Source organism: Pelophylax lessonae (genome assembly GCF_965119305.1).
Source record: "Pelophylax lessonae genome assembly, chromosome: 2".
Taxonomy (NCBI): Eukaryota; Metazoa; Chordata; class Amphibia; order Anura; family Ranidae; genus Pelophylax; species Pelophylax lessonae.
This window is the reverse complement of record NC_138769.1, coordinates 681,567,322-681,591,830: the sequence shown is the minus strand read 5'-3', so window position 1 is coordinate 681,591,830 and position 24,509 is coordinate 681,567,322. Positions and strand designations below refer to the sequence as shown.

The window sequence follows — 24,509 nt, the reverse complement described above, 5'->3', positions numbered from 1 at the left end:
GTGATCCAGTGGAAAATCGTAAAATTTAAAAATCATGACTGCCTGGATCCTGAATTCAATGATTATACATTTAATATATGATACAGATTAGACATATGCCGGTTTTCGGTAATTCGATATATCGCGGTATTGCATAGCCACGGTATTGTTATTGTGGCATTTTTAAAATACCGAGTTTCTCTGTCAAGTCTGCCTGACTTGTGAATTGATACATTTCAGTGAGCTGGATGACTCATTCACTCACACAGCTAACCCCTTTCAGCATTAAGTCTCCTAACTATAAACAAAAATGATTACATTTGTATCTTTTCCTTCCCTCTGCCAGGGAGAAAGGAAGTTTAACCTCTTAAAGACTGGATCTTTTTCTGACACTTGTTGCTTGCAAGTTAAAATCTGTTTTTTTTTTGCTAGAAAAGTACTTAGAACCCCCAAACATTTTATATATTTTTTTAGCAGAGACCCTACAGAATAAAATGGCGATTGTTGTAATATTTTATGTCACACTGTATTTGCGCAGCAGTCTTTCAAACGCAATGATTAGACTTTAATGAATAAAAAAAAAAAAAAAAACGTAACAGTAAAGTTATCCCAATTTTTTTTTTTGTTACACAGAGAATCGTGAGAGAATCGTGATCTTTATTCCAAGCTAAAAAATCGTGATTCTCATTTTGGCCAGAATCGTGCAGCTCTAATAAATATATATACACACACACACGCATAGCAGCCCACATTACATTATTATATAGCCATCAAGCAGTGTCTACAAAAAATGCAGAAAGCTTGCCAGAGCAGGAACTGCAGGTTAGTCGCATGGTGCAAAAGCAGGATGGATTTCAAGGCCACTGAATTTAAAAAAAATGCTGCATGCACCTTTTTTCTGCGGAAAATGAGGGCATAGCAGCCCGTTCAAATCAATGGGCTGCTATGCCTGTGCAAATGTGGGCCGCCAACCCGCATACATGTGAACCACCAACCCGCATACATGTGAACCAGGCCTAAAGCAATAGTAAAGTCATTTATAAACAACACCTCCTTCAGGTTTAACCACTTCTTGACCACAAGGATTTGCCCTCTTAATGACCAGGCCATCGGATCAGAGCCGAGCGCCAGGACCAGTTATCACCAGTTAGGCCAGACACTGCTTGATGACCTATTTTAGGCCTGGTTCACAGAGTCTGTACTGACTGACTATATAATAATGTGCATAAGTGAACCAAAGCCCCTAAATTCAGAAATGAAATTGAAGTGAGGTGGAAATTTAATAATTTAAATTTAATAATAGAATACCGTGATAATACCGTATACCGTGGCAAAACCTTAATCAATTAATCGCAGCATGAAAATCTGATACCGTCACAAGCCTAATACAGATATATCTCATGTATCAAATGATACATGAGATTTATCTGTTTGGAAATATTTAGGAAAAACTAATATTTATGATTTACTGATTTTATTCTTTTTATTTTATTTAATTATGGAATCCGGATTCAATGTTTTTATTTCTCCTAAATATTTCCATGCAGATATGTCTGATGCCTGGAGAATTACATAATTCATCATGTCAGTTACCTAATTTAGTAAATGGCATGTTTCTTTCTCGATTGGGACTGTCTGCACTAATAGGTCAATCAAAGATTGTTGTGACTCATTTAATTTGTGAATTGCTTCTGTCCTCTCTGTTGCTGATATCAAACATTGAGGGCCATTTCAGATCTATGTGCTGTAGTAACATAAAGCACACTGCCGTAACATTCACAATGGCCCTCTAAGGCTACATTCACACTGTTGATTAAGGCCGGTGCAAATTGTAGCGGCAGGAATCTTCTGATTCCTGCTGCGGCTCAGTGTGGCCTCCAGCCTTGTTAGTTTTACTTGCAGCCGCTGGTGACATTTCATTATAGTAAATGGGGCTGGCAGCTGCACCTGACCATTCTGAGCTGCAACAGGAATCAGGAGATTACTGCCGCAACAGTTTGCACCTGCTCTAATCGACAGGGTCAATGTAGCATACCCAACTAATACAGGAACAGGCATACATGCTGTGCATTGTGGTGTGCTGGAAGTAAGCTGGTGCATTGGTTGCCCATTAAAAATGAATAGGCTGCCCTAACAAAATGCATGGTAATGTTTGACGTGGCATATGATAACACATGTAACTTCATTACCACACAGCACTAAAGTGGGAAAATGCCCTGAAAATTTCAGCTGAGCAGTGTTCACATTTTATATTATAAAACCACAATGCAGTTTTAAAATTTCTTTCTGTGCGGCACATTATCCACGTTTTTGTGTATTTTGGGTGGGTTTTCGTGTGTGAAAACACATGCAATAACAAGCAGATATGCTGGAACACCAGAAAATGCTACAAACACTCTTAAAAATTCATATGAAAATGAGTATATTGTTCCCATAGCTCTCTGTTGCATTGCTCCTCGATCACTTTGTTGTAAAAAAATAGAAGAGAATTAAAAAACGACAAAAGTAGCAAATGTGTTATGTAGAGTAGTGTTATCTATGCAAATTCATATTCTCTGTCCCCACTGAGCTTGGAACAGACATCGGAGAAACAGTAGAGGGAAAATGCAGCACAATTCTCTAATATCTTCTCAGCAAACCTGCTGACATTTCCCATTAGAATTCTTACATTGGAAAGGCTGGTGTGTTTAAAGTGGTTCTAAAGTCTAAACATTTTTTACCCTAATGCATTCCTTGCATTAAATTAAGAAATGTTTAGTCATCAGTTTCCCCGTTTTACTTACCAAAGCCCTTCATTCGAACCAATGCTGTGCACGTCTACAGCTCTTTTGGCCATTGGCTTCTGCTGCTGTCAATCAAAGCCGGGGGGGGGGGGGGGAGCTTTGACGCAGTAGCAGGGCTCGGGCACAAGCAGGCACAAGTGGTCCCATGTGAAGAAGCTTACTGTGGGGGCACTGAGCGTAGAGGAGGAGCCAAGAGCGCTGTCGAGGGACTCGAGAAGAAGAGGTCTGGCGGCTCTAAACAGAGCAGGGAAGTATAGTTTGTTATAAAACAAAAAAAAAATATCTTTATAACCTTCTGCCCACTGGGCACTTTCACCACCTTCCTGCCCAGGCCAATTTTCAGCTTTCAGGGCTGTCACACTTTCAATGATAATTGAACAGTCGTGCAACTCTGTACCCATATGACATATTTTCTTTTTCACACAAATAGAGCTTTCTTTTGGTGGTATTTAATCACTACTGGATTTTTTATTTTTCGCTAAACAAACGAAAAAAGACAGAAAATTGTGAAAAAAAAAAACAAACGTTTTTTATTGTTATAAAATTTTGCAAACAGGTAATTTTTCTTTTCGTTGATGTGCGCAGATGAGGCTGCACTGATGGGCATTGATAGGTGGCACTGATGGGCATTGATAGGAGACACTGATGAAGAGGCACTAATGGGCACTGATAGGCAGACTGGTGGGCACTGATTGGCAACACTAGTGGGCACTGTTGGGACTCCACTGATAATCGGTCCCCTGATTATCAATGTCCCTTTACCACAAGCCGGTTATCAGCTCTCTTGTTTTACCTGGCTTGTGTTGACATCCGTAATCAGTTGTCATTGGCTACCGCTGATCACGTGGTAAAGAGCCCATTACCCCGATCTGTGATTAGCTGAGTCCAAAGGAATCGGCGATCAAAGAGCGGACCGCAGGGGGCACGTGGGAAGGCAGGATCACGGGAGGACGTCCATGTAATTCCTCCCGGCAAAGTAAGCTTGTATTGTAGCCGTCTTTCGGCTATAGCGCGGGCGGAATAGGGTAAGTAAAACATGAATGCAGTCTCTTATTTCTGCTGCTCTTGTAGTAGTATATTACATGCACTAATACAAGGTAGATTTATTTAGAATGCAGGTTATTGCTGGCCATTTACAATCATACTTGCACATTTGAACATCATACGATCTCTGCTGTGACCATTTTGGTGTTGCCCAAGCATTCCTCTTATGGAGGAAGTAGCATGCCTCCCTGCAGGGAGTTCTGGTGTTGACTTATCTCTTTGACCACTTCCTGCCCGCCCTATAGGCGATTGACGGCAGGAATGTGGTTGCATTATCCTGACCAGACGTCATATGACGGCGGCAGGATAATGCGCTCTGCGGGGGGGCGCGCAGAGCGGCGATCGGTGATGCGGCGTGTCACACTGACGTAGGCTCTTTACCATGTGACCAGCCGTGTCCAATCACGGCTAGTCACATAATACACAGGAAGAGCCGTTGATCGGCTTTCCTCAGTACGTGCCTGACAGGCACGAGTAAAGGAGAGCCGATCTGCGGCTCTCCTGACAGGGGGGGTCTGCACTGGTAATCAGATCATTGATTACCAGTGCAGAGCCTCGGGGGGGGTGGCACTAAAACCACCAGGGATGCCCACCTATGACCTCAGGGATGCCCACCCATGACCCCAGGGATGCCCACTATGGCCACCAGGGATAGCAATTAGGGCTCAGGGAGCCCGCCAGTGCCCTCCCCATCAGTGCTGCCCACCAGTGCCCTCCCCATCAGTGCTGCCCACCAGTGCCCTGCCCACCAGTGCCCATCATTGCCATCTATCAGTGCCGCCCATCAGTGCTGCCTATCAGTGCCCATCAATGCTGCATATCAGTGCTACCTATCAGTGCCACATATCAGTGCCACCCTCATCGTTGCCTGTCAGTGCGGTCTCATTAGTGCTCATTAGTGCAGGAAAAAACTTATTTATTTACAAAATTGTATAGCATAAACAAAAAACTTTTTTTTTAATTCAAACTTTTCGGTCTTTTTTTTATTTGTTTAGCAAAAAAGAAAAAACCTTGCGGTGATCAAATACCACCAAAAGAAAGATCTATTTGTGGGGGGAAAATGACATAAAGTTGGTGTAGGTACAGTGTTGCATGAACGCGCAATTGTCATTCAAAATGCAACAGCGCTAAAAGCTGAAAATTGGCCTGGGCAGGAAGGGGGTGAAAGTGCCCAGTATTGAAGTGGTTAAGACTATCTTGGGCTCCCCCATACATATTAGATTTTCACCACCAGATTGAGAGACTGTCATCTAATATCTGTGTCAGCAGATTAGGTTGCAACATTTGATTAGAATTTGTGGATGTTTATCATGGGAAGAGTCTTTTCATTAGAAGAGCTAAATATACTGTATATATATATATATATATTTTTTTTAAGGAATATCTTTTTCATAAATAGAACAGAGTAATTTATTTCAGGCACAATATAAACATGTACTATTTCATTGCATTTGCTAATACTGGCCAGATTATCCAGGCCTTGTAAGGGATTTTGTGTGCTGGACATAGCAGTTTTTCTAAGATTTAATATTGAGGACGGATATTCTAAATTAACTAGAGCAGATATACATAGAATATATTTTAAAGCAGAATGTTTATATGCAGTTAGTGCTGTGTGTTCAGTACATTAGTGACCCCTACTGGTCAAAAAGAAGAAAGGAAACAGTTGTGAAAATATGCGTTCCCAAACCATCAAGGATCCTTTTGTATCATAGAAACTGACAGCAGTAGTGTTTTTTCTTAAAGCTTGTAAGTGAAACTCTGGGTTTTTATCTTTTAACCAAGTGTAGCTATAGTGCAATAGTGTGCCCCACTGCTTTTTGTGAGAAAACTGGGGATCTGATGACTCCTGTTTGTATTGCAATACAGGCATTCCTGCATCCAATGCAGATTCCTTACTGTCCGAATCAGTGTGTACTGGATGGTATTAGCAATTCACAAGCTGGTTTTATTTGTTTCCTGTAAAATGCTCTTTGTGAGAGAGTTAAAATTAATGAATGCATTTACAAAAGTTTCGTTATAGTTTCAGAACAGAGAATATTTAAAGCAGGGTATGGTCAAAAAATATTTCACCTATCTTGCAGTTTCAACCCGAATAAATGTATTTCTTACAATACATAACTTTGTTCAAAACGGCCACACTTTATTCCACCTCTACAGCTTTTCATTAGAGTAAATTTAATCAAGCATATTCATGGCTGAAATTGCAAAATGGTATATTATCCCTAATATGTAGCAAAAAAAAAAAAGTCAATGGAGATTAGCCTTTTCTAGCTCTATCTGATTGTTAATAAGTTTTCCTAATTGTACATCACAGGACACAAAGGATTTGAAATGTAAAGATAGATACTGTAGATAATATGTATTGTCATTGTAAAAAAGTATTTCACAATTAAATTTCAATCCTACTCCTCACATTATACAAAATAACATAAAAACAATACATCACATGCTCAGTCACAGTACAGTACATGAGTCAAATGTATGTCAAATAATACTAAACTATTCCCGTCTTTAAAAAAAAAGACCACCCTGTTATAACAAACAGTAACCCAGGACCTCTTGGCTATATGATTTGATTTAATTTCCATATTTATAGCCCATATTTATAGCCTTAATAGCTTTTTCTAAATCTGTTTGTCCTCACCTTTATATTTCTAAACTGTCTACCAGGAGGCAATAATTCATAGAAGTGATGACCAGGATGGGACAAATCTCTCACTGTTTTCCCTGCTCTACAAAGACAACAAGACTGATAAATTTTATCTAGAGAGAGAAGTTTACAGCCCACAATTTTCTGTGCGTTGTGAATTATTTTCTTGAGAGCGGTCTTATCAATCAGTGAGCAGTCGGGTTACCAAACTAAGATGCAATACCTCAGTGCAATGTATGAACGATAGAAGGTCTCTAATACTTTCTTCCCTAGGGCACTTTTACATAGTAATCCCAGGAAGATGTGGACAAGGCTGGCTAGCTGTGTGTTACGGAGGGGGAAAATGCAGCAGGAAGTTGTCAGTAAATCAGCATTACACCGTTTATCTTTCAGGAAGGAATCTCCCAAAACCAGTACCCATAGTGCAGGATTAGAAGCCGCAGGGAGCTGGTGAGGAGGCTTAGGGCGCTCTGCTGTAAACAAGCTGTATGGCAGCAGTGTACCACTGACCCAGAGAACTAATATTTATGACTACTTGGTTTATGCTTCCACCTTCAGGTGTGTGGACACTGGCCAAAAAGAAAAAAACAGGAATCTCCACCCATACATAACCCCTCCCAGCTCAGCTAGTGTTCTTAGGCGGTGGATTTACCTACAGAAGTCCTTATGAATATTTTCCCTGCAAAGCTTGGTCCAGATTTCCTGGCCTGCTCATAACACCCCTGAACAGAGTAGAGGAAAGCGTCATCTGGAACACTTGCTGCAGTCCAATGGCCAAGAAGGACTGTACCCAGACCCCTCATACAATAACAGAGACCGCCTGTAATGTCTACCAGTTAGCACTGAATCCTGTGGACAGTGATATCCAGGATACAGTGCATCCGATGACCTAGCTGGCAGGGTGCTGCAGTTATCCCAGTGAGGGCTCCTTGGTGCAATCTGACTTAATTGCATGCATTTTCATAATTTCCTGGGCATAGTATTTTGGTTTTCTGTGATCTCGTTCCTGCATAGATTGGGGACGCCTGGTCGCACCATAATGAAAATCATTCAGCGCCATTTTGCCTTCGCCCTTAGCAGCAGTTGCCACTTCCTCATAGAACACGGATATTCTGGCTTAGGCCAACACCTCTCTTAGCTGGGTGCTTCTCTTTTAAATTTCACAGGCCTTTTTGTAACCCTCAGCAAGTCATGGCCTCATTCCTGTAGAAAAGTGAGGGAAGGCAAAATTCATCATTGTTTAGATTAAAAGGCTAGAAATAATTCAAAGTAAACACAAAGAGCAGCACCAATCTAAGTATAGGGTTAAAAAGGTAATAATACACTTTATTTGAATGCACTTTCAGACAGGCAAAGTGAGAAGGACATGTATTAGGTGACAACCTTACGGGTCTGTCTTGGGGGCAGTCTGGAGTCCTCAGGGTATCACGTTGCCGGCAGCGCCGGTGGAGTCCGTGGGCGGAGGGAAAAGCCAGACATTACCAGGGGGGACAGAGAGCCAGTGCAGGGTGGGTTGACAGGTGTGACATCAGCGGCGTGCGTTCAGAGCATGCATGCTCCTTAATCAGGCCTCCCGGGCAGCCATCCTGACTCTAGCTATGAGGTGGGGGGAGCGGGGCTGGGAGATAACAAGTGCCAGCTCACCGCTTTTGCCTACCATCCACACAATCCACAGCCAGTGGGGGCCGCTGGGGTACTGAAAATCATTATTAGTGCATGGTGCATAGCAAAAAGGGCGTAAAATACAGCTACCTGAGTATAATCTATAGCAGATTTAAAGCAGTTACAAATAAAAACAACTCATATTTTACATTACAATCGATGGTTAGAAGGGTAAGCATAGCTTATGTGAGAGAGTGTATAGCAAATAAATACTATTATCTATATGAGCAGAACCCATTACATATTATACAGTATCTCACAACAGTGAGTACACCCCTCACATTTTTGTAAATATTTTATTACATCTTTTCATGTGACAACACTGAAGAAATAACACTTTACTGCAATGTAAAGTAGTGAGTGTACAGCTTGTATAATAGTGTATATTTGCTGTCCCCTCAAAATAACTTAACACACAGCAATTAATGTCTAAACTGCTGACAACAAAAGTAAGTACCCCCCTAAGTGTAAATATCCAAATTGGGCCCAAAGTGTCAATATTTTGTGTGGCCACCATTATTTTCCAGCTCTGCCTTAACCCTCTTGGGCATGGAGATCACCAAAGTTTCACAGGTTCTCACTGGAGTCCTCTTTTCACTCCTCCATGAAGACATCACAGAGCTGGTGGATGTTCAGAGATCTTGCGCTCCTCCAACTTCCATTTGAGGATGCCCCACAAATGCTCAATAGGGTTTAGGTCAGGAGACATGCTTGGCCAATCCATCACCTTTACCCTCAGCATCTTTAGCAAGGCAGTGGTCATCTTGGAGTTGTGTTTGGGGTCGTTATCATGTTGGAATACTGCCCTGTGGCCCAGTCTCTTAAGGTAGGGGATTATGCTCTGCTTCAGTATGTCACAGTACATGTTGGCATTCATTGTTCCCTCAATGAACTGTAGCTCCCCAGTGTCGGCAGCACTTATGCAGCCCCAGACCATGACACTCCCTCCACCGTGCTTGACTGTAGGTAAGACACACAAATTCTTAGAAGAGGCTTCCTTCTGGGATGACAACCATGCAGACCAATTTGATGCAGTGTGCAGGCTGTGGTCTGAGCACTGACAGGCTGACCCCCCACACCTTCAACCTCTGCAGCAATGCTGGCAGCACTCATACGTCTATTTCCCAAACACAACCTCTGGATATGCCGCTGAGCATGTGCACTCAACTTATTTGGTCAACCATGGCGAGGCCTGTTCTAAGTGGAACCTGTTCTGTTAAACCGCTGTATGGTCCTGGCCACCGTGCTGATGCTCAGTTTCAGGGTCTTGGCAATCTTCTGATAGCCTTAGGCCATCTTTTTACAATATTTTTTTTTTCAGATTCTCAGAGAGTTCTTTGCCATGAGGTGCCATGTTGAACTTCCAGTGACCAGTATGAGAGAGTGAGTGATAACACCAAATTTAACATACCTGCTCCCCATTCACACCTTAGGCCTTGTAACACTAACAAGTCACATGACACCGGGGAGGGAAAATGGCTAATTGGGCCCAATTTGGACATTTTTACTTAGGGATGTACTCACTTTTGTTGCCAGCGGTTTAGACATTAATGGCTGTGTGTTGAGTTATTTTGAGGGGACAGCAAATTTACACTGTTATACAAGCTGGAAACTCACTACTTTACATACATTGTGTGTCATTTCTTCAATGTTGTCACATGAAAAGGTATAATTAAATATTTACTAAAATGTGAGGGGTGTACTCACTTTTGTGAAATACTGTATATATGAGCAGAAGACATTGAATGGATATGGGGGCTACACATGAAACTTTAGGGAAGTTCAGTAAAGTTCTATAGTAAAATATTATTTTGTACATGCAAAAACAAAAACCAAAGTATGGGACTTTAAATGAGATCAACTAGACATATAAAGTTGATGACATAGCAAATTATATAATACATATTGAATATAAGTAAATACAGTACGACAAGGATCAAACAAGGATCTCCGAGGGGTTTAGCAAATTCAATATGACATCATGCCTCTGTAAACTCACTGTCTCTAAATATAACAAAATTGGGTAAAAACATCTGAGTTATTGTAGGCTTTTATTTATTTATTTTTTATTATTATTATTATTTTGTACATACTCACTACTGGTAGTTCTCTACATAGATGTGGTAGACCATAAGGGCCCTGTAAAGTAAATAAATGATACAAGGTTAGTTGTACTGTATTAGGGTATTGGTAGAATGAGCCTAAATATATACACTGAACAAAATTATAAATGCAACACTTTTGTTTTTGCCCCCATTTTTCAGGAGATGAACTCAAAGATCTAGCACTTTTTCTATGTACACAAAAGGCCCATTTTTGTCAAATATTGTTCACAAATCTGTCTAAATCTGTGTTAGTGAGCACTTCTCCTTTGCCGAGATAATCCATTCACCTCACAGGTGTGGCATATCAAGATGCTGATAAGACAGCATGAATATTGCACAGGTGTGCGTTAGGCTGGTCATAATAAAAGACCACTCTAAAATGTGCAGTTTTATTACACAGCATAATGCCACAGATGTCACAAGTTTTGAGGGAGCGTGCAATTGGCATGCTGACTGCAGGAATGTCCACCAGAGCTGTTGCCCGTGAATTTAATGTTAATTTCTCTATCATAAGCCGTCTCTAAAAGCATTTCAGAGAATTTGGCAGTACATCCAACCGGCCTCACAATCGCAGACCATGTGTAACCACACCAGCCCAGGACCTCCACATCCAGCATTTTCACCTCCAAGATTGTGAGACCAGCCACCCGGACAGCTGCTGCAACAATCGGTTTGAATAACCAAAGAATTTCTGCACAAACTGCCAGAAACCGTCTGAGGCAAGCTCAACTGTTTGCTCGTCATCCTCATCGGGGTTACATAGTTACATAGTAGGTGAGGTTGAATAAAGACAATAGTTCAACCTGTGTAGGTGCGTGTGGCTGTAATCATCTCGCATACCCCTGAATGTTCTGATCCTTGAGATGTACGTCTAGTAGTCTTTTGAAAGCCACCATACTACCTGCAGAAACCACCTCTTGTGGTAGAGAATTCCAAAATCTTGTAGCCCTAACAGTAAAGAACCCCCCACGTTGCCTGAGGTTAAAACGCTTCTCCTCTAATCGCATTGTATGCCCCGAGTCCTCATGCAATCCCTTCGACTGAACAGCTTTTTTTCTAAGCCTAGATCCCCATTGAGATATTTAAAAATTGCTATCATGTCCCCCCTCAGGCGTCTCTTCTCCAGGGAGAATAAATCAAGCGATTGCAGACGCTCCTTTATAATCAAAGTCCTCCAATCCCCTAATTAGTTTAGTTGCCCTTCTCTGGACCCTCTCCAGCTCCAACACATCCCTTCTGAGGACTGGTGACCAGAACTGGACAGAATACTCCAGATGCGGTCGGCTCAGAGTTTTATAAAGTGGAAGGATTATAGTCTTATCTCTGGAATACATCCCTTTCTTTATGCATGCTAATATTCTGCTAGCCTTGGCAGCTGCCGCTTGACATTGCATGCTGTTGCCTAGTCTATCATCAACCAAGACTCCCAGATCCTTCTCCATTTTTGATTCTCCCAGGGGTTCCCCTCCTAACGTGTATTGTGCTTTTATGTTTCTAGTCCCCAAGTGCAAAACCTTACACTTCTCCACGTTAAACCTCATTTGCCAAGTCGTTGCCCACTGTGTTATTTTGTCCAGGTCATTCTGTAGGATATCTGCTTCATGCTGTGCTGTTATTGCCCTGCCTAATTTTGTGTCATCTGCAAAAACTGATTTTTAACTACTGATCCCGTCCTCAATGCTGTTTATGAATAAATTGAACAAGGTTGGTCCTAGGACTGAGCCTTGGGGGACCCCGCTTACTACCTCAGACCAGTCTGAGTATGCGCTGTTTATTACCACCCTTTGGACACGCCCTTTTAGCCAGTTCCGTATCCAAGAGCAAACCCTGCTGTCGATACCTGCAGACCTTATTTTATAAATTAAGCGCTTATGGGGAACTGTATCAAACGCCTTAGCAAAATCTAGGTACACCACATCCACTGGTCTGCCCCTATCTAGCTCACAGCTCACCTCCTCGTAGAATGTTAAGAGATTGGTTTGACAAGAACGCCCATTTGTAAACCCGTGCTGGTTACTACTGATGATGCTGTTGTCCTTAGCAAACTCTACAATATAGTCCCTTATCATCCCCTCCAGAAGTTTACATACTACTGATGTCAGACTGACAGGCGTATAATTTCCCGGTATATGCCTCTGACCCTTTTTGAATATCGGAATCACGTTTGCTTTCCTCCACTCCCCTTGTACATCTCCTGTCCTAATACTGTCCGCAAAGATCAGGAACAGTGGTCTGGATATAACCTTACTGAGTTCCTTGAGTACTCTTGGATGTACGCCATCCGGGCCTGGTGATTTGTTTGTGTTAAGTTTATCCAGCCTTTCCCTGATTTCACCCTCTGTTAGCCATAGTGGCAAGTCCTGTGTATTACTACTAACCATACAGTCATGGTCAGTGTACCCCTCCGTTTCCTGTGTAAAGGCTGACGAGAAAAAAGCATTCAGCACGGTTGCTTTTTCAGTGTCCTCTGTAACCATCCTCCCATCATCGTTAATTATGTGTGCAATATGCTCTGCCCTAGTTTTTTTGCTGTTGAAATACTTAAAGAATTTCTTTGGTTTTTTTTTACTATCCTCCGCTATTTGTCTCTCAATGTCTTTTTTAGCCATCTTGATTTCGTGTTTACACTTCCTATTTGCCTCCTTGTATTGGTCGAAAGCCAATACTGTGCCTTCTGATTTATATTTCCTGAAGGCCAATTTTTTTCCCCTAAGTTTTTTAATGCTACGGTTTAGCCAGCCAGGTTTGGCTTTGTCTCTTCTAAATTTATTTCCCATAGGAATGCACTGCGAGATGCCTTTGCTTAATATGTTCCTAAAGCCTTCCCATTTTTCCTCTGTGGTCAGGGATCCCAGGGTTCGGTCCCAGTTTACCCTTTCCATCAACGAGTACAATTTTGGAAAGTCTGCCCTTCTGAAGTTAAGGGTTCTTATGTTCCCCACTTGCCTTGCTATATTGTTATTTACGCTAAATGTGATCATCCTGTGATCGCTAGAGCCCAGGTTGTCCTGGACCCCTACCTCCGAGATTAGGTCTGGGTCATTAGTGATCAATAGATCCAGGATTGCGTTTTCTCTAGTAGGAGAATCCACCAACTGTGACATGTAATTATCCTGTAAGGTTTCCGTGAATAGACGGCCCTTATGTGAGTGTGTAGTCCCCTCTCCCCAGTCAATGTCGGGAAAATTGAAGTCCCCCAATATGATGACTGATCCTAGCTTTGCCACTTTACCCAAAAGTGCTAAAAATTCCTGCTCTACCTCCTTCTCTTGTTTAGGTGGCCTATAGCAAACCCCCACAATTACTTTTCCCTTTTCTCCTTCCCTATAGAGTTCTACCCATACGAATTCTAACTCCATACTCATCCCTTCCGTAATGTCACTCCTCTCAATCACCTTTACATTATTCTTGACGTAGAGACATACCCCTCCCCCTCTTTTTCCTACCCTGTCCTTCCGGTACACTGAATACCCTTGGATATTTGCCAGCCAGTCATTTGAGGGGTCGAACCAAGTCTCCGTTATTCCCACTAAGTCTATGTCCTCCTCATGTACTAACATTTCCAACTCATCCATTTTATTAGCTAGGCTCCTGGCATTAGCATATACCCCTCTTAGTTTTACGAAAGTTAAACGTGATTGGTGGTTATGTTTATTCCTGTTTGGTCTGCGGTTCTCCCGCACAGACCTTCCGATTGACGTTGTGGACCTACTGTCGCTGTTGCCCCTACAACTGTCTTCAGTCCTTTGTTCCCTCCTAACTGACTCTACTTCTGAGCCCCCCCCCCCCCCCCCCGTCTCCTAGTTTAAAAGCTCCTCCAACTTGGTGGCCATCTTTCTCCCCAAAAGAGCTGTACCGGCCCCATTAAGGTGCAGCCCATCCTTACTAAAGAGCCGGTAGCCGACTGAGAAGTCAGCCCAGTTCTCCAGGAACCCAAACCCCTCCTTCCTACACCAATTCCTCAGCCACTTGTTAAGTTCCCTAATCTCCTTCTGCCTCTCCTGTGTGGCTCGAGGTACAGGCAGTATTTCAGAGAAAACCACCTTGGAGGTCCTTTTCCTCAATCTATTACCTAAGTCCCTGAAATCGTTCTTTAGGATCCTCCACCTACCTTTAACTTTGTCATTAGTGCCCACATGCACCATGACCGCTGGGTCATCCCCAGCCCCGCACAACAATCTGTCTGCCAGATCTGCGATATGCCGAACGCGGGCGCCCGGTAAACAACAAACTGTTCGGTTAACGAGATCTTTTTTACAGATTGCCCTCTCTGTCCTCTTGATAATTGAGTCCCCAACTACCACAAACTTTCTAACCTTACCTGATTTACGGCCCCCCTTCTTCCTGGAGCCATCCCTCCCCTGGCAGCTGGGGGAGGGTGCATGCTCCAGCACTGCCACCCCTGAGTTGATATCCCCCTCAACCTGCAACTCGGCAAATATGTTAGGGTGTACCAACTCAGGACTGGCCTCCCTGACACTCCTCCCACTAACATTCCTAACAGTCACCCAGCTGCGTACCTCTGCTGCTTGCGTCTCCTCTATTCCTCCCTCCTCTATGCTGGCCCCTGCCAGCGCCTGATGGGTAATGTCCAAGCTCCTTTCCAGGTTGTAGATGCGACGCAGTCTTGCCACTGTGTTCTCTAGATCCACGATGAAGTTGCTCACATCTTGCACAGCAGTATTCGTCCTCGATTGGTTCATCAAGAAATCCATACATGGCGCAAGAAGTGCACTGAGTGGCATCCCCAATCCTGTCGGACATTATTACCCACTACTCTATGGGGATAATGTTAACGACCTGCTCTTCCTTACCTACACTACCTCTATCTCCCCTGACCTGACTGCAGTTTGTCGACCTGACTGCAGTTTGTCGTCGTAACCGCCTTGAGTGGGCAAACGCTCACATTCGATGGTGTCTGGCACTTTGGAGAGGTGTTCTCTTCACGGATGAATCCCAGTTTTCTTAGATCTTTGAGTTCAGCTCATGAAAAATGGGGGCAAAAACAAGTGTTGCGTTCATAATTTTGTTCTGTGTGTGTGTGTATGTATATATATATATATACACACACATACATACATACATGTATATGTCCGTAAACCTAAATCATGTGTGGCAGGAGAGGTGGCAGTATAGGTTAAAGGTGGATCTGTATGGGTGTATATTAGGGCTGGTGTGGGTGAGTTGGTAGAAGTTGTATTACCAAGGGCAATGTGGTTGGAGGCGAAGGGGGGGGGGGTGTTTTGGATTACAGGATGGACTGAATTTCTAAGTTTTCATTCATACCTCCTGGTGACATATAATCCAAGGTGTATATCCAAAATGTCTCCCTTTCGCAGAGGCGTTTGAGGCGCTTCGCACAAGGGAGGCTTTTGGGGATAGAATCTATGACCCAAACATGGAGACCTGCAGAGGATTGTTGATGAAACTCTTTGAAGTGTCTAGGGACGCTGTATTTGTATTTACCTTCTTGCACTATGCATCAATGCTCCCCTAATCTTTTTTGCAGGGTTCTAATGGTGCAGGCCCACATAGAGGAGGCCACAGGGACAGGATAGGCAATAAATGACCAACTCTGTTGAACAGATGTAGAGGTCCTTGAGAGCATAGGTTTTGTAGTGAATGATTTGGAGCCATGTTGTACATGTTTGCAGGTAAGGCATTTGTGTTTACGGCATTGGAACATGCCATTCAGATTGGAGAATGCTGGATGGTGATGGCTGGTATTTGTTCGAGATTTGAGTTTGCTTCGGGCTATCTTGCTCTTGCGTGCCCTTCGGAGATGGACTTTTTTAGGTGTGGATCTTCTTGAAGGATACCCCAGTGCTTACGGAAGATCTGTTCCATCCTTCTGTGTTGGTTATGGAATTAGGTGATGAATCTTGTGGCTTGGGATTCTGAATCATTTTGGTTCCTTGAGCTAGGCAGGCTGGTCAGAAAGGTGAAAAAGGGCTCTTGGACCAAGGAGGGTGGGTATCCTTTTTCCAGAAAATTGTTCTGTAGTAGATGGCCCTGTGTTACATACTGTAGTCCTCATTATGGGTACAGTTATGTCGGAGACGGCAGAATTAACTTTTTGGAGTATTAGAGATCCATCTGGGTTGGTGGCAGCTTTGGAAGTGAAGTAAGGAATTGCTGGCAGTGGTTTTAACGTAATTTTTCTCTTTCGTTCATTGATGGACACAGCTCTTAAAGCGGAGTTCCAGCCATTCACTCACCTGTCCAACGGTCTAGCGATGCGGCCGCCGAAGCCTCGATCCTCTCCCTCGGCGGCGCCGGCATCACTGCTGTGGGCACCCGGCTGTGACAGTTTGCGGCTTCACAGCCGGGTACCCACTGCACATGCGCGATTCGCGCTGCGCGTCTTGATTGGCCGGCAATCTTCTGGGACCTCTGACGTGTCCCAGAAGATTGCAGGGAGGGAGGGGGAGAGGAGAACTTCCGTTCAGGGCGCGGCGGCGCTCCGAGCGGAAGTGGGAGCGGGTACCTGTCAAAACTAGGTACCCGCTCCCCCCCCCAAAAAAATGACATGCCAAATGTGGCATGTCAGGGGGTTAGAACTGCCTAAAGCGGAAGTTCCACCTTTGTGTGGAACTCCGCTTTAATTTTCTTGACCATAGGGTTATACTGCCCCCTACAGGAGTAGGACACTAGGCAGAGAAAAGTTTGAACTCGCCTATGGGGCAGTCCCTGGGGATATACTCCCACTTCCTGCTATAGGTATTTCTTTTTTTCTGCCAAGTCAGGAGTAAGGCCCTAGTTCCTTGCTGGGATCTCTGGTCCTTGCAATTTTTTCTTTTTACATGGAATTATTTCCTCTTTTTATTATTTTGTTCCTGTGAGAGCTACAATCAAGTGCTGAACTGGATAATATAGATCCTTAGGGTTCCCCCAGTCCAGCCAGCGAAGACGTGCAGACCACAGCTCCACACTGGGTCGACTGTATCACAGCCCCACCCACTGGACGGGGGTTGGCCTGCGAATCACGCGTCTCGTGAGGGCGCATACGAACTGGCTTCGAACTGAGTTGCAGCGCTTCCTCCAGGCCGACAGCACCCACATTACGATGGAGCAGTGTCCTGTCTGGAGCAGTGCCCATCCTGTTCCTGGTGTGATAAGTAGCTGTCCCCCCACTACCCCTGGAGGGTTTTGGGGTGGACCTGGGCCCCTCCTTGGGGTGGTCGGTTCCTATCCGCCCCCCCCAGCCTCTCTAAAATTTCAAGCACTGTGGGTCTTTGGGCCTTCCCTTCCACTACCCCTGGTTGATTGGCTCCGCTGGGGTTCACGTCCTGGCGGCTGTGTGCCTTCAAAAATCTGGCGCCGCCTTTGGGGGGCGGCCTTAGTGTGTGTGTAGCTGTAGCCCCTACTCTTCTTTTGAGCACCTGCCGGGCTTATGGTCCGTGCAATTGTGGCTGGGCCTCCACAAAAATTTAGGCCATGGCTTGCGGCCTGGTAGGCCATATGGTCAGCTTGGCACCTCCCTTGGAAGGGGTAGTGCTGTGGGGGCGCCTCAATTTTTTTAATGACAGCCTTGCCACCATTGTGTGGGAAACCTGCCCTGTTTTAGTGAGGGCACCCTGCCTGCGCTTCCGCGTCACGAAGGTCGGCCCCCTTGTAAGGGTGCTATGTCCTATTATGTCCTCTATGAAGGTGGTCCATTGTGGGCCCTTGACTGGCGTCCCCTTTGCAGGATCGCAGTCGACGGCCTCTCTTGATTATGTTTTTCGAGGTGAGCTTAGTATATAGCGACCCTACTGGGTCTGCATCCATGCACCCTGAGTGCTCAAATAGTGAGGATGATTCCTCTGCTCCTCTAGCCACATTTAAAAGGGCGCTGGTGAATGCACTGTTTGTGTCAGTGCGTTAAACTTTAAAAATGGAGGTTGCAGCTGATGCTGTGTACGAGGCACCGGTTCCTTTTAATACCCACAGGCCCTCCAAAGCAGCAAGAGTGTTCCTCTTTCCACTTACTTTGACAACATTGTCACAAAACAGTGGGGTTGTCCAAAACGCAGTGGTTGCTAAGCGTTTTTGCTTGCGGTATCCTTATGAGGGTTAACTGCATTACAGGGGAACGGTTCCATCTGTAGTGGACTCCCCGGTTTCCAGGTCAAATTGAGCTACCTTCATTCCTGTTGAGGAGTCCCACGGCTTTTACAGGTCCAGCTAATAAGAGGACGGAGACTCTGGCCCGCCATATGTGGCTGTGGCTGGTTCGGCTATTAGGCCGGTAATTACTATTGCCCTGGTTTCACACCTGGTGTTCCACTTCCTGTTTGGAACTTCCTTGGATGACATCATCAAGGGCCTCACAAGGGGAAAGAGTACTCTTCTTCCTCAGGCTTCCAGGGATAAAGAGTCCCTTTACAGACGGGGACCCTCCTTTTCGGCTCACAAGCTACGTTTTCATCCCTCAGGGTCTCAAGACAAGGGATCCAAGCCCTTTCGGGCCTCCCATGGGAGGTTCCAAAAAGTCTTGGTTGGGCAATCCACGAGCAGGTGCTGCGAGACCTGGGGACAAAAATTCCTCCTCATGAAGGGGCGCACTCACCCGTACTTGGGGTGAGGGGACGTCTTCGCTGCTTTCTGGATCCGTGGACCTCATTGATCCAGGTCCACAAAGTCATTCGCTCCGGCTACAAGATCGAGTTTTGATCATATCCTTCAGGAAGGTTCTTTCCTTCCAACCTGCACTTATCCCAAGATTGCTTAAAGGATCTCTATGGGGCGGTGCAAGATTTGTTACTTCAAGGGGTGATTGTTCTGGCTCCAAAGTTGGAACGTTTTCAAGGTTCTTACTCAAACCTGTTTACAGTTCCCAGGAAGGAGGGCAAAATGTGCCCAATAATCTACCTCAAGGCACTATACCGCTTTGTGTGGGTAGGTACAGAAGTTCCGCATGGAGTCCAAGCGCACGGTGGTGGCGTTCCTACATCAGGGGGATTTCCTTGCCTCCATTAAAATCAAGGATGCCTACCTTCACATCCCAATATGGGTTGCCCATCAGCGTTTCCTCCGCTTTGCAGTGGGCAAGGAACCTTATCAATTAGTGGCATTACCCATTGGTCTCGCTTTCCCTGCTCAGGTCTTCACAAAAGTGTTGGCCCCGGTTCTAGCATTACTGCGTCAGCGGGGGATAGTGGTACTGGGGTACCCGGACGATCTGCTTTTATGAGCAGTCTCTTCGTCCGCCTTGTTGGACAACTTGGAGATTACTCTGCAAACGCTGAGGGAGTTTGGTTGGATTCTGAATCTTCAGAAGTCTGCCCTGGTTCCGTCCACAAGCCTAGTCTATCTAGGTCAGACTCTGGACTCATCCTCAGCCAGAGTGTTTCTTCCTCGGGAGAAACTTTAAAAGTTGCAGGAGACAATTTGGCTTTTGCTGACCAGCAGACGGTCGTCTCTTCGGAATTGCATGCACCTGTCTGGGTGGGGATTCATCCTCGGCACAGATTGTGCTCAGGGGGTCTGGTCTCAGGAAGAGTCCAGACTACCAATCAATGTACTGGGGCTCCGAGTGATTAGACTTTGTCTGAATCATTGGACAAGTCGTCTCCAGGGGTGTCCGGTGCAGATTCAATCGGACAATGTCAATCACCAAGGTCAATCACAAGAAGTGTCCTGGCGGCTCGGGAAGTAGCCAGAATTCTAAGGTGGGCAGAAAGATTAATTCTGCCCTCTCTGCTGTGCACATTCCAGGAATGGAAGATTGCCAAGTGGACTATTTCAGTCGAAAGGACCTCAATTTGGTGTTGTCCGTTCTCCAAAAGCCTCCCTTTGAAAATATTCGGGAGATTCCCCTGCTTATGTTGTCTCAGAAGGTGGCCATTACTTTGGTGTGCAGGGTATCTGAACTGGCAGCGTTGTCTTGTTGTTCACCTTACCTGGTGGTTCACAGGGATAAGTCAGGATTAAATGGCTATATAAAATGTGAGTGTATAGTATCAAGTTATGGGCTGCTGCTGATAGCAAAGATGCCTTTGAAACTGTGTAGTTGTGTGTATATCAGCGCTGCTCCTCTGTGCAAAATGTGAATCAATAAAGTGACAAGTGCAATTAGTTATTAAATATTAAAAATATGAACGGGCTTGCGTTTAGAAATAAATAAATAAAAAATATTAAAGCGAGCTACTGCTGATTAAAAAAATGTGTTATCCTTAAATAGAATACAATATGTGTATCAGCATTACTTCTGGGTACATGTGAATGAACAACATGCCTAATGCAAATGTGTCACCAAATAAATTACTATGCCATTAAAAAAAAAAATAAAGTGTATATATATATATATATATATATATATATATATATATGTGTGTGTATATATATATACAGTGGGTACGGAAAATATTCAGACCCCCTTAAATTTTTCACTCTTTGTTATATTGCAGCCATTTGCTAAAATCATTTAGGTTCATTCTTCTTCCTCATGAATGTACACACAGCTCCCCATACTGACAGAAAAACACAGAATTGTTGACATTGTTGCAGATTTATTAAAAAAGAAAAACTGAAATATCACATGGTCCTAAGTATTCAGACCCTTTGCTGTGACACTTATATATTTAACTCAGGTGCTTTCCATTTCTTCTGATCATCCTTGAGATGGTTCTACACCTTCATTTGAGTCCAGCTGTGTTTGATTATACTGATTGGACTTGATTAGGAAAGCCACACACCTGTCTATATAAGACCTTCCAGATCACAATGCATGTCAGAGCAAATGAGAATCAGGAGGTCAAAGGAACTGCCTGAAGAGCTCAGAGACAGAATTGTGGCAAGGCACAGATCTGGCTAAGGTTACAAAAAGATTTCTGCTGCACTTAAGGTTCCTAAGAGCACAGTGGCCTCCATAATCCTCAAATGGAAGATGTTTGGGACGACCAGAACCCTTCCTAGAGCTGGCCGTCCGGCCAAACTGAGCTATCGGGGGAGAAGAGCCTTGGTGAGAGAGGTAAAGAAGAACCCAAAGATCACTGTGGCTGAGCTCCAGAGACGCAGTCAGCAGATGGGAGAAAGTTGTAGAAAGTCAACCATTACTGCAGCCCTCCACCAGTCGGGGCTTTATGGCAGAGTGGCCAGACGGAAGCCTCTCCTCAGTGTAAGACACATGAAAGCCCGCATGGAGTTTGCTAAAAAAAACACCTGAAGGACTCCAAGATGGTGAGAAATAAGGTTCTCTGGTCTGATGAGACCAAAATAGAACTTTTTGGCCTTAATTCTAAGCAGTATGTGTGGAGAAAACCAGGCACTGCTCATCACCTGTCCAATACAGTCACAACAGTGAAGCATGGTGGTGGCAGCATCATGCTGTGGGGGTGTTTTTCAGCTGCAGGGACAGGACGACTGGTTGCAATCGAGGGAAAGATGAATGCGGCCAAATACAGGGATATCCTGGACAAAAACCTTCTCCAGAGTGCTCTGGACCTCAGACTGGGCCGAAGGTTTACCTTCCAACAAGACAATGACCCTAAGCACACAGCTAAAATAACGAAGGAGTGGCTTCACAACAACTCCGTGACTGTTCTTGAATGGCCCAGCCAGAGCCCTGACTTAAACCCAATTGAGCATCTCTGGAGAGACCTAGAAATGGCTGTCCACCAACGTTTACCATCCAACCTGACAGAACTGGAGAGGATCTGCAAGGAGGAAAGGCAGAGGATCCCCAAATCCAGGTGTGAAAGACTTGTTGCATCTTTCCCAAAAAGACTCCTGGCTGTATTAGATCAAAGGGGGGCTTCTACTAAATACTGAGCAAAGGGTCTGAATACTTAGGACCATGTGATATTTCAGTTTTTTCTTTTTTAATAAATCTGCAACAATGTCAACAATTCTGTGTTTTTCTGTCAGTATGGGGTGCTATGTGTACATTCATGAGAAAGAAGAATGAACCTAAATGATTTTAGCAAATGGCTGCAATGTAACAAAGAGTGAAAAATTTAAGGGGGTCTGAATACTTTCCGTACCCACTGTATATATATATATATATATATATATATATACACACACACAATATAAAAAAAATTGTGATAAGTTATGATGTGCATACATAACAATAAATAAACAAAATAAATTAATATAAATAAAGTGGCAAGTGAAAAAAAGTCTTTATAGTCTGCTGTGACTATATTATATTGATAATTCTTCAAAAAAGTGCTGGTGCTCAAAATGCACATGATTGTGAGATACTTTGTGCTTCTCTCTATGCTCCCCTCCTGTGTCCCCACTCACCGGACAATAGAAGGGATGAGCATTTAATGCTAGATCAGCATTGAGGGGAGGTCTATATTCCTACGTTCCTTCCTGGTAGGATCGAGTGTGTGTCTCCTAAACAGAGGATATCATGCTTTGCTCCTATGGTTACTCCTTATTCAAGCGGCTCCCTTCCACTCCATGCAGCTCACATCCTCCCGAAAGTGACAAATTACAACAGCCAGGTGTGATGAGGATGGCAGGGGGTGGATTGTTAGCAATATTGCAGTGAGTTGCCAGGTGTGATGAAGATGGCAGGAGGTGGGGGGTTAGCAAGGTATCATTGGATTGCAAGGTGTGATGATGAAGGTAAGGGTGAGAGGGGGGGTGGGCTGTTAGCAAGGTATCAGTGGGTTGTCAGGTGTAATCATGATGACAGGGGGTTGGGTGTTAGTTGCCAGGTGGGATGAGGATGACAGGAAGGAGAGAGAGAGAGAAAAAAAAGAGAAAAGGCGCAGAAAGAGAAAAATAGGGATCACAAATATGAAAGAAGAAAAATATAACACATTTTTGGCATTATCTGTATTATTTATGAATTGGGAAAAAAATGTATTTTTCAAAGTTTGGAAATCTCTATTACCCCAATTTGCACATCTGCATGCTGTAACCGATGCTGTTGAGAAGTCAAAAAAGAACACTGCAAAAACATGTACAGTGGTGTTATCTCCTTAATAGAATCCACTGCCTCTTGAAATCCTCTACAGCCTGTGTCCTCATGCTTTTATGGGAGGCAGAGCATCCATCAATCAAGATTTGACATCCCACCCACTGTGTTCTTTTTTAGTTACTGGGTATGGAGGAGGAGAAAGGGACTGGGCTGTGATTTATGATCTGTATACTTGCCCAAATGTGTGATGTTAATACCATGTGACCTCAATAGCTAAGATAAAACCAGGAAGTATCCTAGCCAGCTATAGAGACTAAACTGAGCATGTGCAGCTGAACTACACTTACTGTGGCTTATCTGGACTTGTCAAGAGTGAACGTGCAGGAGGGGGAGGATGCATACAGGATCACACAGCCTTTTTACACAATACAGAGGATTAACCACTTAAGTTACACAGTGAGTATAACAAGTACGCTATAAATACTGCATCTACAGACAGATTTCATTGTTGTGGGTTTAGGAACACTTTAACACATGTGAACAACTCTTCCACAACTTCTAAATATATGAACTTATGTTCGTTATTTAACCTTTTAGATCAATTGTTTGCATATTCAGCAGTATAGAATCAGATCAGTATCTTTAGTATTTTCCAATGCAGTTTAACATTTGTGTTACTTTGTGTATCTTACAGGGGGTAGTCCGAGTGCCAGCTCCATGCCAGTATGCCTATAAACTCACCTCCCTGGTGGGGCAAAGTATTCACCGGGAGCCAAGTATGGAGCTTTCCAATACTCTGTTTTACCTGTAAGCTCTTAACTGGTGATCTTCCATGCTAACAACTTTTTACATACTTGTTGATGTCAGCTACATTGGTATTGTTTTATGGTGTCACCTGTAGATCTTTGCTCTTTTATACTACAGCTTGTATTGGAAATGCATCTAACAGTTATTGTGAAGAGTTAGATCACTCCACTAAATGACAGGTTATTGCTTTATCACCTTGTATTTTTTATATGAGTAGAATTAAGAGTTTTTTCTGAAAATAATTTTATAGTACATTTTTACTGGTTGTTGTTTAATAAAAGTTTACTGTTTACACTCTCAGTCTTCTGTGGACTCTGTTTAAAAATGTGGATAAATGAACAAACATCAGGACTTGAGCACAAAAGAATACATTTGAGTTGGGGCCTGTTCACATTGCCTCATAGGGTCTTCTTGCCATCGTTGCTACATGTCAGTCAGCAGAAATTACTATGCAGAGTTGTGGTAAATACTATATATTTGGTCCCACCAAAGACTCATTTTGATTCATCCTTTTGACATACAATAGACACATCACAATTAAATGTGAAATGTTTATGGCTTGTAGCATCATACATCAGGAATGAAAAATCCCAGTGCACACTCACCTGAAGCTACAT

General features: G+C 43.8%; 1 protein-coding gene across 1 annotated transcript in view; it reads left to right on the top strand.

Moving 5' to 3' along the window:
- Positions 1–23,917, top strand: part of PIWIL4 (piwi like RNA-mediated gene silencing 4) — a 558,880-nt gene extending 534,963 nt beyond the window's left edge. The window contains exon 18 of the mRNA XM_082244560.1: positions 23,780–23,917. Within this exon, the coding sequence (XP_082100686.1) occupies positions 23,780–23,896 (117 nt within the window). The 3' untranslated portion in view covers positions 23,897–23,917. The remainder of the gene's footprint in view (positions 1–23,779) is intronic.
- Positions 23,918–24,509: the final 592 nt, after the last annotated feature.